At 46.3% G+C, this 16,343-nt stretch overlaps 1 protein-coding gene and 1 long non-coding RNA gene across 4 annotated transcripts in view; one reads left to right on the top strand and one right to left on the bottom strand.

Annotated features, from left to right (window-relative positions):
• The window catches only part of LOC135056906 (uncharacterized), a 63,837-nt gene extending 60,116 nt beyond the window's left edge, over nt 1-3,721 (top strand). For both annotated transcript variants that reach the window (XR_010244096.1, XR_010244097.1), the window contains exon 4: nt 179-3,721. This is a non-coding gene — a long non-coding RNA (uncharacterized LOC135056906). The remainder of the gene's footprint in view (nt 1-178) is intronic.
• CLCN1 (chloride voltage-gated channel 1) overlaps nt 1-16,343 on the bottom strand; it is a 292,883-nt gene that overhangs the window by 94,331 nt on the left and 182,209 nt on the right. For both annotated transcript variants that reach the window (XM_063962669.1, XM_063962668.1), the window contains exons 2-6: nt 13,282-13,414; nt 9,362-9,493; nt 8,673-8,801; nt 7,325-7,458; nt 4,313-4,390 (exon numbers count right to left, since the gene is read on the bottom strand). In XM_063962669.1, the coding sequence (XP_063818739.1) occupies nt 4,313-4,390; nt 7,325-7,458; nt 8,673-8,801; nt 9,362-9,493; nt 13,282-13,414 (606 nt within the window). The remainder of the gene's footprint in view (nt 1-4,312; nt 4,391-7,324; nt 7,459-8,672; nt 8,802-9,361; nt 9,494-13,281; nt 13,415-16,343) is intronic.

Here is a 16,343-nt window from a genome sequence, read left to right as displayed (position 1 = left end):
CGGTAGATTACATTTTTAATATAAACAGTGAATACACACAAGTATAACAAATACCAAATGCTTATAAAAAAATCTAGTTTTAAAAAAGAACCCTGCACAATGAACATAGAACGCTAGACTGGGAGGTCTCCACATCATAGTCATTATATTGTATAATTTTCTTTCACTTTCTTTTTAGCAATATTCCTTGTCTTGGCCAGAGTCAGATACCAGGAACACCACACCCTGGCCTAAACCATGCCTTGCTCATGTAGCTCCATCAGAATGACAGGAGGAGACCGGAAGTGACAGGAGCGACAGGAAGTAACAGGAGTGACAGGAGGCAACAGGAAGTGACACAAGGCAACAGGAAGTGACAGGTCAGAGGAAGCCATCACAGATGCAGGTAGACTAAAGTTAATATACAAAGGCAACACTTGCCTCCAAGTGGTGCAGCAAAGCAGCATCCAACACCCACAGCACAGGCAGCGGCCAAAAGATCCAGGTGTCTGTAAGGGTCCTGAGTAAGGGCATTATATATATATGTGAGTGGATGCAATACAATATTTCACAGATGGAATCTAGTAGTTACATGTTGTCTTTATACAAGAGTTGACATCTTCTAGACTCTTTACTATTTGGTATGCACCATGAAGCGGCTCACATCAATATAAATACCTCAGAATTAGCATGTGAGCAGTGTTTATATTTGAACTTTTCTGTTAGGTAAAATAGGAAGGCAATGCATTGATTAATATGGGGAGCAGCTGTCATGCATGTAATGCACTGCCCCCCAGTGGCCAGAGTATGAACTACAGCTTGCGGTGATGAGGTGATGCTCGTTATCTCATATATAGGTGTAAATTTGCCCTCACTGCCAGTTATACATGACAACATGGCACACGTCCACAATGAGTCAGAGGACACAGGTCTGTTTCTTATAGTGTACCTGTCAGATAAATGCAGTGGGGGCCGCCATTTTGTGGCATGAGCCAATGACAATGCAGCCTTGCATGTAACAGACTAACCAGGGTGTAATGAATGTCAGTTACACATTGCCTCAGTAACATCATTGCTTCGGGGGTAAGTGCCTAACCCTCCCTTCCTGCAGCATAACCCTAACCCTCCTGCAGCCTAACCCTAACCCTCCTGCAGCCTAAACCTATCCCCTGCCTCTAGTGCCTAACCCTAACCCCCCTCTTGTAGCCTAACCCTAAACCCCCCGTAGTGCCTAACTTTAACCCTCCTGCCAGTACCTAAGCCCAACCCTCCGACTAGTGCCTAACCCTTACCCTCCCCCTAGTGCCAAAGCCTAACCCTCCCCTCCTGTAGCCTAACTTTAACCCTCCCCCTAGATCCTAACTCTCTCCTCCCACAGCCTAACCTACCCACTAGTGCCTAACTCTTAGCCTCCCCTCCCACTAGTGTCAAACCCTAACTTCCTGTCCCACAGCCTAACCCTTACCATCCCCTTCTGTATCCTAACCCTCCTGCTAGTACTTAACCCTAGTCCTCCCCTCCTGTAGCCCAACCCTAACCCTCCTGCTGGTGCCTAACCCTCCCTTCCCGTAGCCTAACAGTAACTGTCCTGCAGCCTATCCCTATCCCCTTAACCTTAACATCCTGTCCGCAGCTTAACCCCCCCAATCCCTAACCCTTCCCTTAATGTCTAACCCTAACGCTCCCACAACTGCCTAACCCTAGTCCTCGCTTCCCGCAGCCTTACCCCGAACTCTGCCACTAGTGCCTAACCCTAGCCCTCCTCTCCTGCAGTCTAACCTTAACCCTTCCTAGTGCCTAACCCTAACCCACCTGTCCCACAGCCTAACCCTCCCTCCTGCAGCCTAACCCTAACTTCCATCTTGGAGCCTAAGCCTCCCCTCCTGCAGCCTAACCGTAACCCTCCCGCTATTGCCTAACCTTAACGTTCCCCTCCCGAAGTCTTACCCTAACCCTTCCCCTAGCGCCCAACCCTAATACTCTCCTCCAACAGCCTAACCCTGCCCCTAGTGAGCAGGGTAAATACTGGCTGCTGTTTCATGTAGCCCACACATTTTAGACAGTTTTATATTTAATCTGCAATTTACATTTCAGTTTGAACACCCCCCACCCTAATCTAACTCTCTCTGCACATGTTACATCTGCCCCACCTGCAGTGCACATGGTTTTGCCCAGCAAGTTATGCAAATCTTGTTACTAATAATAATTAATATTAATTGGTGATAGAAATTGGGTGTAGCTCTATGTATTATTTAATCTAAGAACAATATATATTACGGTACAATATATAGACTGTAATGAACACTGTAATGAGAATTGGGGGGCGGCCAGCACACCAGGAAATCGCTATCTACTATGTTATCACAATTGCATTTTTAAAACACTTGGTATAATAAATGAAAGTAATCATAATTTTGTGGTTGGATAAAGCTGTTTAAAATAATGCGAGTGCATTAGGAAGTGGTGACATGTGACAGAGGAAGGAGAACATCTATTGGATGTACAGTAATGGCGTATTTGTGCGTTGCCGGGAGGAAGGGGCACTGTTATGTGTACTTAATGCTGCGGATTTGGGATTCTGTTCATTGCTCTCCTCATGGTGCACCCTGCAGTGAAACGCGTAAGGCTATTGCCCCTACATTACTATTTCTGTAAGAAGACTGGAGGTTCAGCGGATCCATTGGTGTACGCTAATGTAACCGAGCTGCGCATTAATCCCTCTGTTTGGATCATCTCAGGGCTGCGTTCTCAGAGTGAGACCTGGATGTTCCATAACAGAGGAGGTAACACACGTTCCGGATTGTTTCTGGCTGCTAGTTGCTATGGATATGTACAGTGTGGGATACTTTCTTGTTAATGATCTTTGGGACTTTTCGGTTCCTATTAAATAACTCGCAGCCGCCATGCTTGGGCAAGATTACTATTCCCAAACGTTTTCCACGTGAATGGTAAGTGATTATTTTTCCTTAATGAAAAGGCCGCAAAGGGTTTTATTTAGTAACAAGAGATTAGCATAAAATACAGCGATACTTGAGATAGGACTTCTCTCTATATAATAAGCCGCGGGCCCTGGCCGACAACAGCCATCACCGGGCACTGCGCATTTACCACAGACTGCAGCGGTGCAATTACTGCCGGCTGTCCTCCGCTCGCTGTCACAGAACGGCAATAGCAGAGGCCCGACTGGAATCAAAATGCCTAATTATTAAAATAAAGCATTTTATATTTAGAAAAAAAACTAAAAGGATTACAATTACTATTTTTCCTTATGTTTTACAAAAATATTTAAATCTTTTTCTTATTTCATGGTGGTTACATGGGGATCCAGACTGGCCGGCGCAGTGGGAAGTTCAGCCTTACCCCTGCCGGATAGGGGTCTGGTTCATTGGGTGGACCCTAACTAGGTTGACAGTCATTAGATTGACCGCTTTTGGTCGACAGTGACTAGGTCGACACGTAATATCACTCAACTGCCCCAGAGAAATTTCCTTAGCAAATTGCTACAATCGCTGATTTTCTGTGGCCGCAAGGAGTGGTTATACTGCAGCAAACCGCAGAATAATAAATACCACCCAATTCTGGAATATTGTCTTTTGACTGAACAGAGCTTTTAGTTAATAGAGAAAAATATAAACTAACTTGAGTTAATTGTTGTAATTTGTTTTATGGAAACGTGTGAATTGCCGATCTAGCGCTGTTTCACTGTTTTTCTTGTCACATTAAAGTGTGTCTTATATAAGAGAAGAAAGCAAATTCATTTATGTAGTTTGTACATTGTTTTATATCGTATGCAGGAAGGAAAGGACACATTTATTTCCACCGCGGTTATTTGGCGTTTTAGCCTAAATGTTATATTAGTCGTGTTTGCTGAGCAGGCGTATGAGGGGGGAGGGGCCGTGCCCCAAGACACAATCTGTCGCCTTGTAACTTTTTACTCCCTCATCTCCAATCTACACTAGGTGGCGCCACATGCCATATATAATGCACCCTGCAAGTGATGGAACGGTTTCATTTCATCTTACACTGAAACCTCGCACATAGAGCTAAATATATCTAAGTTTGCAAACTGAGTTTATTAAAATTAATTTAAAAAAAAAGGAACTCTGTATTATAATGTGGTTAGTCATCAGTTTAATTAATTCTAAATATTCTCCTGGCACACACAGAAGTCACAGCCAACTGGTGCGACCATCCAAGTCATACGCCAACACAGGCAGCCCAAGCCAATGCCAGGCATTGTGGGTATTCAGTCATTGGCAGCCAAAAGGGCACAAAGCCAATCACAGGAAGACAAGCAAAGGACCGTCTAACTCGGTTAGCTTCAGCTCCTTACCTCATAGACGTCGCAGAAGACGGACATGAAGTTGCTTAGGACGACAGCGCAGATGCTGGCGATGTGCACGAACGGGCCCTGGAAGAGACGCAGACGTGTGAACACAGAGAACAACCAGTGCGAATCGCACAAGCTCACACTTTATACAGAACATTGGGGGTTACTCAAGTTAGTTAGCAAACCAAAGAAGCAAGAAACTGGGCAAAAACCATGGTGGTCATTCCGAGTTGTTCGCTCGGTAATTTTCTTCGCATTGCAGCGATTTTCCGCTAATTGCGCATGCGCAATGTTCGCACTGCGACTGCGCCAAGTAAATTTGCTATGCAGTTAGGAATTTTACTCACGGCATTACGAGGTTTTTTCTTCGTTCTGGTGATCGGAGTGTGATTGACAGGAAGTGGATGTTTCTGGGCGGAAACTGGCCGTTTTATGGGTGTGTGCGAAAAAACGCTACCGTTTCTGGGAAAAACGCAGGAGTGGCTGGAGAAACGGAGGAGTGTCTGGGCGAACACCGGGTGTGTTTGTGACGTCAAACCAGGAACGACAAGCACTGAACTGATCGCAGATGCCGAGTAAGTCTGGAGCTACTCAGAAACTGCAAAGTGTCTATTCGCAATTCTGCTAATCTTTCGTTCGCAATTTTAGTATGCTAAGATTCACTCCCAGTAGGCGGCGGCTTAGCGTGTGCAAAGCTGCTAAAAGCAGCTTGCGAGCGAACAACTCGGAATGAGGGCCAATGCTGCACTGCAGGTGGGGCAGATGTAACATGTGCAGAGAGAGTTAGATTTGGGTGGGTTATATTGTTTCTGTGCAGGGTAAATACTGGCTGCTTTATTTTTACACTGCAATTTAGATTTCAGTTTAAACACACCCCACCCAAATCTAACTCTCTCTGCACATGTTACATCTGCCCCACCTGCACTGCAGATGGTTTTGCTCAGTCGTGTGCTTTTTTGGTTTGCTAACACCTCTGAATAAGACCCTGTAAAGCAGGATTCAGAGGATATTGTGGCGCTGAGAAGCGGTCATGCCGGGACGTGTAATCAGAGCCAAGGAGGTATCAGGCCTCAATTAAAGTTAGGAGCAAATCCAACTGGAAGGAGCCAGTTTGCTCCTCTATAAAATCAGGTTGCACTGCAGCTGCTATTTACAATGGGGGTCATTCCGAGTTGATCGCTCGCTAGCTACTTTTAGCAGCCGTGCAAACGCACAGTCGCCGCCCACGGGGGAGTGTATTTTCCCTTTGCAAGTGTGCGAACACCTTTGCAGCCGAGCGCAGCAAAAACATTTTGTGCAGTTTCTGAGTAGCTCTGGACTTACTCAGCCGCTGCGATCACTTCAGTCTTTTTGGTGCCGGAATAGACGTCAGACACCCGCCCTGCAAACGCCTGGACACGCCTGCGTTTTCCCAAACACTCCCAGAAAACGGTCAGTTGACACCCAGAAACGCCCTCTTTCTGTCAATCACCTTGCGTTCGGCTGTGCGAATGGAAACTTCGCTAAATCCTTCGCCCAGCACTGATCCTCTTTGTACCTGTACGACGTGCCTGCGCATTGCGGTGCATATGCATGCGCAGTTTTGCCGGTCTTTTACCTGATCACTGCGCTGTGAAAATCGGCAGCGAGCGATCAACTCGGAATGACCCCCAATGCACGGACTCAGAATACCGGGGTACAGACGTATTAACATTCTATTCAGGGCAGGCGTCTGGAATTGCATTCACATTAATGTGACTCCGAATTAGAGCCAGTTTGTTCAACACTAAATTGCAGTGTACCAAACAATACAAATAAACCCATTTGTGTGCAAAACGCAAAAGCAGCCAGTGTTCTCCCTGCGCGGTGAAATAGAAAACAATGCATTTGTACCACTTGTATCAAGAAATACAGTTTATCCAGGGGCAAATAAGCCCCCATGAGCGGATGTACAGCTAACTCTAAGGGAGGCCCCACAGTCCCAGTGAGGGAGTCTGACTGCTGTGCGAGACTCTTGTAAAGACCCACATCGCCCCATAGAGCGTTGGACGCATTGTGACAAGAACGTGCGCGTGGCTTTTGCTGCACGAATTCTGCTATCTGTACATAAATAACACTCGTCCACGCGGAACATTATTTATATGTGTAACATTTTGCTGTGGCCGTCCCTCCTCCAGTTATAAGTAGGCAGCATTACTTCCTGTATATTATTCGCTCTGTGCAGGCAATAATGTGACTCTAAGTTGATATAATTTCAGCAGTTTTTCCGATACCACAAAGCCCCCGCACTCCCCCCATCCCCTCCGCCAGTGCCCTCCCCAGTGCAACAGTGATGCCAACTCGTTGCGTTACTTGCAGAATAGGATTTCACCGAGCGTGGACTCTACTGGGGAATCCCGACTGACTCTGCGGATCTATTATAACCATCACAACTTATCAAGTGACTAATCTTCTGAACGGTAAATTATTTTTAGATGCAATTATGGTGAAAATGAAATGAAGAGCCCCCTCTGCCGCGCGTTCGTCACGGCCGTGTGCAGGTTTGCTCTGATCCTTTCTCATAATCTCTTGTATCATATTACCCCCAATTAAAGTGACGTATTAGTAATTCCTGGCCGCACTTAAAGAGACAGCGCGTTTCTGTCGGGTTGGGAGCTGCTCTAAATCAGTGAATGGTAATTGGGTATTGAATGATATGGCTGGTCCACGGTCGCACTACACATGCACCAAGGTACTTTTGGCGTGTTTCGGGGCCTATATCAGCCTGCGGCTATGATCTACTACACAGAAAACACGGCGTCAGTTCCCGCGCCCATGGTAACCAGCCACATTGGAGTGACAGAAAGCATGGGGAACATATTACGTATAAACACGTCAGGTATTTCATGCATATTATTCATCGTATTTGCGCCATAAGGAATCCTGCCTGCATTCTGCATTCATGTGGATTATACGTAATTATCCAATGATTTTTTTTTTCTGGTCTTTCTGCTTCTTACTGGATTCGTTTTAGGAGTTTCTGCATTTGCATCTCACCTCTTTTCCCAAGGGCATTCCACTCCCCAAAGAGGCCGTCAGTCCAATCACTTTGGCTATAAATGCTTTGATCGTCAAATATTCTTTCAGCACAACCCCTCGGAGAATGACTTTCAGCTCCGGAATGCCAGAACCTGGGAAAACAAACATGATGTTAGTAAAACCTCTGGGGACGGCATTACCATCAGCAAGTGCGGCAGATGGGAGAGACCAATCTGCCTAGCTATATATATATATGTATATATATATATATATATATGTGTGTGTGTGTGTACAAATGTAGCTATGCTCATCTTTGCTGCATGGCATTCCGTGCTGCGACTATTCGCAGACGCCGATTGCTCCATTAATTCCTAATGCAATTAATGGAGTGATTGCCACCTGCGAATAGTCACAGGCTGGCACGCCGGGCACATATATAAATTAATAATAAATAACAATATTCTTATAGCTGTGACCAATTCACGGATCCCCATTGACATAAAAGCTTTGCAAGTACAACACTGTAATATACACCAAGCCGACGGATACCAAACATTTCTAAGTAAATTGGGAGTATAGAAACGGGCGATGCCTTTTCCAGTGCATTATCTATTAGGGGCACGTTCAATTAGCTGCGTCAGAGGATTCAGTGAGTGCGATTTGTCCCTTTTCCTCGCGCTGCATAAGCCCATTAAACATAAGTGGGTTTTAAACTATTCCAAAGCTATTATATTGTAAAACAAATTACGGGCACGGTATGGAATTATTTTACAGCACCCACTGGGGACAATAATAAAGACACTGTGTGTTATTATTGGGCTGACGTATGGCCCAAACCACATTTTATACGGTTATTTTCCATTCATTTTACTCTTGCACCTGGATATGACAAATAATAAATGAAAGATCTCAGATGATCATCAGTGAAGTAACTAGTGGGTCAGGAGTCGGCAGCCTGTGGCCCTCCGGCTACTGTGGAACTACAGATCCCAGCATGCAGCGCCACAGTTTAGCAGCACATAGGTCACGTAAGGGCACTGATGGAGTGACTGTACGATGGATGGGCCCACACTTAGCTAGCGAGGTGACTCACTCCAAGAGCATGTCCAGACTCCAGTTACCCTGACTGCCCGCACTCAGTTCCTCGAAGCGGACCCATCCCAGAGACTCAGATGCTATAAGTCACTGCCTACGGGAGATGCCATAAGACGGAAGCCTATCTGCAGACACTGAGGGGATTCAGGAGTGGCTCCATGAGACAGCTAGATATCTGCAGGGTACTGCGACTATCAGACACACACAGGACACAGAACATAGAGGAACCAGGGCAGATATCAGCAGACAGACCACAGAGAGAGAGACTTACCAATAGCCTGCGGGGACACTATGTGGCAGAAGACTGCAGCAAACAGTATGAGGACGAGGGGATAAGACACCCAGGCCATAAACTGGAACCACACATTATGATTCACACCCTGGTACATCCACCTGTATGCTGGGAAGAGAGAGAGAGGGTCACCTACAGTAGGAGCCATAACTCACCTTTCCATTTATAAAAAATCATAACATGCCCCGTCCTGCAGTCCTGCGCCTTCTCTCCACACGCTTCCATACAGGGACTGGCTGCCAGCGCTCTGATTGGTGGATAGCTCCAGCCATCCAGCAATCTGCATGCTGACAGCCATTCACTGTCTGGCTGGGAGGCAGGTAGAGAATTCTGCCTGGCTGCTCTGATTGTGTGACCACCACCCGCACCTGCTCGGAGGCCCCTAGAATTGTGGGTGCCCTGGGCAGCTGCCTAGTGTGCCTATACGTTAAGATGGCCCTGAGTTTTCCCCTAAGTGCAACATTAGTAAATGAGTCTTTATGTGCTGTATGGAAAACAGTCCCCAGCGTGATATCTGTATTGTGTATTGACAAGGTCCATCAAATGTACATATTGACCCATTGCAATCTTTCTTCATGGATGCAAACAGACGTAGCACGCCACCGTTACCAGCCTTCCTCTCCGCATGTAGATGGCGCATAGACTAGGTAAGCAGTTCTAGGAGTTACCCTGTAAACTCTTGGCACTGGCGTAATCCATGCTCCAGCTGACCAGCGCCATCACCAGGCCGAGCAGCACGAGGAAGATCCAGTCTTCTCCCAACTTTTTGATGAAATACTTCTTCACCCGCTGCGCACAGGCTGCAAGACAACACAAAGGAATGAGGCCCACGAGCGCAACGACACACTGAAACAATGGGGCAGATGTATGAACCTGGAGGAGGCATGAGGAAGTGATAAACCAGTGATAAGTGCAAGGTGATAAACGCACCACCCAATCAGCTCCAATATGTAAATTAGCAGTTAGGAGCTGATTGGCTGGTGCGTTTAGCACCTTGCACTTATCACTGGTTTATCACTTCTTCATGCCGTCTCCAGGTTAATACATCCGCCCCAATGTTTCACTTTGCACCCAAAAAGGGTCGTTTACGAAGCTGCCAACCTGCATCCCGGTGTGCAAAGGTTTCAGCTTCAGAACCACTGTACCAGCATGCGCGGGAAGCAGGGATTAGCGGGGTGAGGCTGGGCAGATGGCAGGTGGGTCGCTGGGGTATTTGGGCAAATGCAGATGAGAGAATGATGGGGAAAGGGCCCAAAGCAGAGAGGCTGAGGACAAGCCAGAAAACAACCAATATGGGGGGAAATATATATAAAAACTTGGAGAGAGATAAAGTGGAGAAGTTTCTTACTGCAACCAGTCATCTTCTGTCATTTCTCTAGAGCAGCCTGTAACATGACATAAGCTGATTGGATCGTATAGGCAACTTCTGCACTTGTTCTCTCTCCAAGTTATGGTAAATCTCCCCCTACATGTCTCGCTGTATATAGCATTTTTTTTATTAACTTCATACGCAAGAAAACACAGTTAGCATTTACGAAGACTTTCTATTCTGTAATGTGTGTTTCATTGGGAGGTGATTAATAGACTTTTTTGTCTAATACGTCTTTATTAAAAATGAATGATTTCCAGTAAAGGGTCACAAACACGGGGATCCTCTGTCTGAGCCACGGTCCGTTCACGTGGAGATGACAGCGCTGGAACACGTCTCACGGGGCCTAATTCAGAACTGATCACTCACTAGTTACTTTTTGCAGCGCTGCGATCAGATGGTCTCCGCCTATGGGGGAGTGTATTTTTGCTTTGCAAGTGTGCGATCGCATGTGTAGCCGAGCGGTACAAAAAAGTTTTGTGCAGTTTCTGAGTTGCCCAGAACTTACTCAGCCGCTGCGATCACTTCAGCCTGTCCGGTCCCGGAATTGATGTCAGACACCCGCCCTGCAAACGCCTGGACACGCCTGCGTTTTTCCAACCACTCCCAGAAAACGGTCAGTTGACACCCACAAACGCCTTATTCCTGTCATTCTCCTTGCGATCCGCTGTGCGAATGGATTCTTTGTTAAATCCATCGCTCAGCAACAATCCGCTTTGTACCCGTGTGACGCGCCTGCGCATTGCGCTGCATACGCATGCGCAGTTCTGACCTGATCGCAGCGCAGCAAAAAACCTAGCGTGCAATCAGGTCTGAATGACCCCCACGGTGCGAGTAATATCACTGTGATGACTGCAAGACACGCACATGGACATTGAGGCTATACAAGGAGAATGCAGGATGGAACGTACGTTGTACTGTGTGTATATACATAATATCTGAGCGCTGTCCTGCATGGCCCCCGAATACTCATGTTTATTAAGGCAGGGACCATGTCAGAGATATGTCTTGTGTTGAGGAAACTAAAGGGCCCCATACACTAGAACGATATGTCTAGAGGCTGAAGTCGGGGCGATTTCCCTTCAACACTCCCGGGAGTGTTTACATACGATTCCAAACGATTTTGTACACTGTGACTTTTTGGAGCATGCTATACATCGCATAGGATATGTCACGCGCCTACATATCGCATGGGATGTATAGCATGCATTCACAGGTACAATCAGATGCATCTGATGGGCTGGATTAGGATGCTTCAAACTTCCTACTACAGATGGCATGCGATATATCGCAAGCACAAAAACCACCGTTTGATTCCATACAATTCCACTTGATCACGACAAATAACTAGTGCAGCACCAATGACCTGGAGGAGTCGATCCGACGCTCACGGGGCCGCGCATCGGATTGGATCGGATACACAGCTAAAAATGCACGATTTCTCCCAATATATCGGCCCGAATGACCGAATTGAGCTGAAATTGAGCAAAATCGTTCTAGTGTATGGGGCCCTTAATGCTGCAGAATGCAGACCCCGTTCTCAACATGGACTCCGGTCTGACCCAATTCACCAAGCTCGGAAACCCCTCAGCATGTCACAGCTTGGCCCCATTGGCTAACACCATCTTCTAATCCATCCCCGGCAGCCTCCATTCTCCTCCCCTCCCCATCAGCCACAAAATGACACAGCCGCCCTATGGCAGACCCCTCTCTGAGACAGGCTCCTCTCAGGACTTATGTATCAAACATCCCCATAAATGATTCCTTATCACCGTGATATGCGCTGATAAAGAGTGATACTTACTGGTAAGTATACATATGCCCCTTATGGCGCCTGCTCTGGGTACGGGTCATTAGGTCGACCACTATTGGTCGACAGTCATTAGGTCGACATGACTGTATCCCCCGGCTCCTATGGACAAGTCAAGTCTGAGGAGTGTTTCTGCTATATTCAAAACCTGGTTCCCAGTAATACATCAGCCACATCTGAGGGTGATATCACGGGCCAATAGGAACCTGCCTGAGGCGTCCTATCGGTGCACAGCGTCACTTCCCCTAGGTACCTATTTACAGTCTACAACTGGGAGCGCCGGCCGTGGTCCCTATCAGGCGACACTAGAGTGTCAGTGCTTGCGCCTATCGTAACAAAGTGCAGGGATCTGTCCGTCTAGATCTCACCCGGCCATTCTCCTACGGGCAAACGCGCTGTAAAATAAATTCTGTGGAGCGATCAGTGGGTGAGAAATACTGAAACAAGTTCAAGAGGTTATTGGATAAAAGATATTATAACGTAACATTTTGTCATAGATAATAACAATAAATAATATACAATGGGCGCTAAGTTTGTTATACTGTCAATTACAATAATCAATTGCAGCTCACACAAGGAGGATCTGGAAGTCCTCCTAAATAAAGGAACACAGTACCTAAACAATAAAATTATACGTGTGAGCGCACATGTATTAAAAAATGTGGTTAATTAGGCTGCTGGTTTGGTAAATAAAAAATGTTTTTATTAATATAAAACAGACTAAATAAACATTTACAGAATAAAAACCATCACAATGGAAATCGCAGAATGGATTTATGCATATATCCCCGCTATGGCCAATTGGACTTCGTATGATTAGTATTAAGCATGCATGCCTCAAAGACGTCAAGTGGAACGCAGGTGGAGCGCATCGGAAAGCCGGAAGCCCCGCCTAACCCGGAAGCCACGGCGCGCGGCCGAGCGCTCCCTGCTACACCACACGCTTGGAGCGTGCCACCGCTCAGCTGGACAAAGTCCATGCCTCCAGTGTGATTTAGCCCAGCCGCAGACACGAGAACCGCCGCAGAGTGGGAGGGTAATCTGAGATGAGAGCACAGCAGAACACAATAAGTAAGTTTGCACCTTTGCCCTGCAGGTGGGGCAGATGTGACGTGCAGAGAGAGTTAGAAACTCAAATGTAAATCGCAGTGTAAGAGTTAAGCTGTCCAGCATATAGCGGCTACATGCACAAGCTGCCAGTATTTACCCTGCATGCAAAGACAATAATGTAATTGCCCCTGTGCATTGAAACATGATTTACAGTACTTGCTTTTTCTGTTTTGCTCCCAATTACTCAGAATCAGCTCCTCTAGGCAGGAGCCTATGTTGCCTTATGGACAATTCAGCTGTGAGTGAGACAGTAATTGTGACGTATGGATTGTGAATCTGCTGCGATGAATGATTCTCACCGTGGCACTTGGAGTAACACTGTCGCTGGACATCGGGGGGTTTGGTCTCATCCACTCTCTGCTTTTCCTGCAGTAATTTAGCAGCTTCTTTGCGGGCAAACTGCGAGAGTTCCTCGGTGTAGTGGCCATAGGTCTGTGAGGAGAACACAAGAGACAACCAAACCAGGTTAAAGCACAAATGACCGGCGTTCCAAAATTATTTACTTTATCATTTCGATTCCCACCCACCCAGCCACCATCATCATTGAGACCGAATAGAAAAATACTTCCAGGAACAGGAAGTTCTGGGCTGTACGAGAGCATGTACAAGGATAGGGGCTCGTGCACTGTCCCAACATAAATTGTAGAAATTGTCATACAGTTTGGATCCTTGGATGTAAACATGATTCGGATCCATAGCTGTGTTCCCAAACTTCTGAAACACGAAAAATAAATGTTACCTCAATGCTGACTGGTTGCTAGGGGCAACTTCTCCACTGGTCCATGTCTCCACTCTTCACTGCTTGATACATGAACCCTTTGATAGATGGGAGTGGATAGGAGACCCCAACCGATTATCAGTTATGGAAGCCAAGCTGGAAATGTGTCCATTATATGAAGATTTCTACCATTTGATGTTGGGACAATACACAAGCTCTGTGCACCTATTCTTGTATATATATTTATGTTGTGTGTAATGTAGTATCTCTGCTTTATACAACTTGGTAGCGCCTTAGGAACCTTTTAGTTTCTTGTGTCCAAAAGTGTCTTTTGTGGACTGATTGCATCATTATTTCTCCCCTGGGCAGCAGTGGCGCCTGGACAGAGTTCTACATCAGACATCGGTGCATCTGGACTGTAGCCTCTCCAGCCATCCAGAACAAGTGTTATTATGGTTATTTTACAAAAGTCAAGGTGTGAGGTGCTGGAAAGTGGGTCTTGGGGAGTCGGATGGGTGGCATACAGAAGATTTGTCTAGGGCACCAAGAAACTGTGCACTGGCCATGGTATGAGGACTGGTCCGGAGTATGGAAACAACTCTAAATCTTATAACTTTAGGTGTGAACCAGTGGCTATCACAATAGAAAAAAGCACTGGTTGGTATTAATTACCCTGACTAGCTCAAACATCTTGCTCTACGTGGTCCTTGCACGTTGGAGCCCCATCAGTCACCACTACAAATTGACACTTCTGAAGATATATATATGTATATATATATATTGGACTGAGGTAAACCAAATAAATGGTATATCATATAAGTATAATGTAATTTTCTTTTTTTATATCTGCCTTATATTTTTTGTTTTCAGTAGAGGTGAATGGGTCCTCAGACCAATATAGCCATCCACAGGGGATGTAGCCTCAAATTCTATATAAAGTGTTTCCACCGTGCTGCTGCAATCTCCAAGGGAAGAGGCAGCCTCTTTTTGAATCCAAGATGGCCGATTTATAACCGCTGCATCTTCATAGAGCAGTTTCACATCGGCCATCTTGGATTGAAAACCACACTGCCTCTTCCCTGGGAGTTGGCATCTGCAGGGAAGAGACAACAGTAGAGACCGCTGCCCAAGAACCAGGTGAGTAATGTAAGTCCAGGGGAAGGGGGAGAGTTGGGGGTTGGTATGGCAGGTATTGTATATCCTAGGGGGGTGGGGAGAGGAATGGTAGTGTATGTCTTGGAGGGGGTAGGGGGGTGGCAAGAAATGTATGTCCGGGGGGTGGGGGAGGTTATCCTATGTCCCAGGGGCAGGGGTGGGGATCACATACCACTTGACATGAACCTATGCAGGGAATTAGAGTTTGTGAGCTCAAACGAGCAGGGCCCTCTTTCCTCACTTACACCATCACTTTCTTCCCCTTGCCAGCAGTGGCACTGAATCTTCTTTTTCAGCTGACACGGTCTTGTAGGTATGATGACTATATATGCATTAATGTTTATATGGCTGTTATCCTCATATGTTCTGCACTATACAGTAGCTATACCATATATATGCACTTTGGATGGAGCTGCAGACCCATTGTGGTGCCCCGTACATAATGGATAATCATAAGTAACACATCACTGGATGGTCAGTTACGGCAATAAATAAATATCATGTAGTCATTATTGACCATTATGATAAACTGAGTCCTAATTCGCATCTATGATGCTGTGGAGGTATTAGCGATGCCATGTGCACACACAGTATGCTTCCAGTCACGTTGTCTGCAGGATGTGTCACACTTTGGGGCAAATGTACTAAGCCTTGGAGTGAGATAAACTGGAGAGAGATAAAGTACCAGACAATCAGCTCCCGTCACTTTTGAAACACAGCCTGTACCATGGCAGTTAGGAGTGGATTGGCTTAGTACACCTCTCTCTTAGGGGGATATCCAATTAGCCCCGGTAATTTACTAGGGCTAATTGTCCCGCCGGGGGCTATCTAATTAGCCCCGATAACCCGGCATGAGACGCGGCTTATCAGGGATTTTGTTGCATGAAACCAAATCCCCGGAAACAGCCCATTTTCAGGCGAAAACGGGGCTGTTTCTACCGAAAACACACAGGTTTCACTGAACCTGTGTGTTTTTGGGGTGAAAGGGCATTTTTTTTTAAAGGCGATCAATCTGGATAACCTGTAAAAAAATAAATGGGTGAAACATCGGGAAAAATCGAGAAAAACATGTTTTTCGGACCCAATGTTTTACCGGGGCTAATTGGATATCCCCCTTAGTATCACCTGATGGCAGAAGCGGTATTGGTTCTGATGTTCCCTCCATACTGGGTGCCCGGCACTGTGCCCACATGCATAGATGGAAGTTTGTGGGACAAAGAGTCACAAGAGGACAAAATAAGCCCTGTCACTAAAACTGCCCCTACTATTCGCTAAACCCTGTCCGTTACGCCAAATGGCATCCACTTCCTGACAACTCCCCATAAATTACAAGTTTCCTAATCAATAAAAATGCAGGACAAACTCCCAGCAAGACAGCCCCCACTTTCTCCTTACGAGGGGGGGGGGGGGGTTTAAGTCCTTTATGACACCACAATGGTAATCAGATTCATTTCTTGGATCAATCACCCCAGCTATGCCATTTACTAA

This window comes from Pseudophryne corroboree, chromosome 3, assembly GCF_028390025.1.
Source record: "Pseudophryne corroboree isolate aPseCor3 chromosome 3, aPseCor3.hap2, whole genome shotgun sequence".
NCBI classification, from domain to species: Eukaryota; Metazoa; Chordata; class Amphibia; order Anura; family Myobatrachidae; genus Pseudophryne; species Pseudophryne corroboree.
Note: the sequence above shows the minus strand (reverse complement) of the source record. Positions and strands in the feature narration are given on the sequence as shown.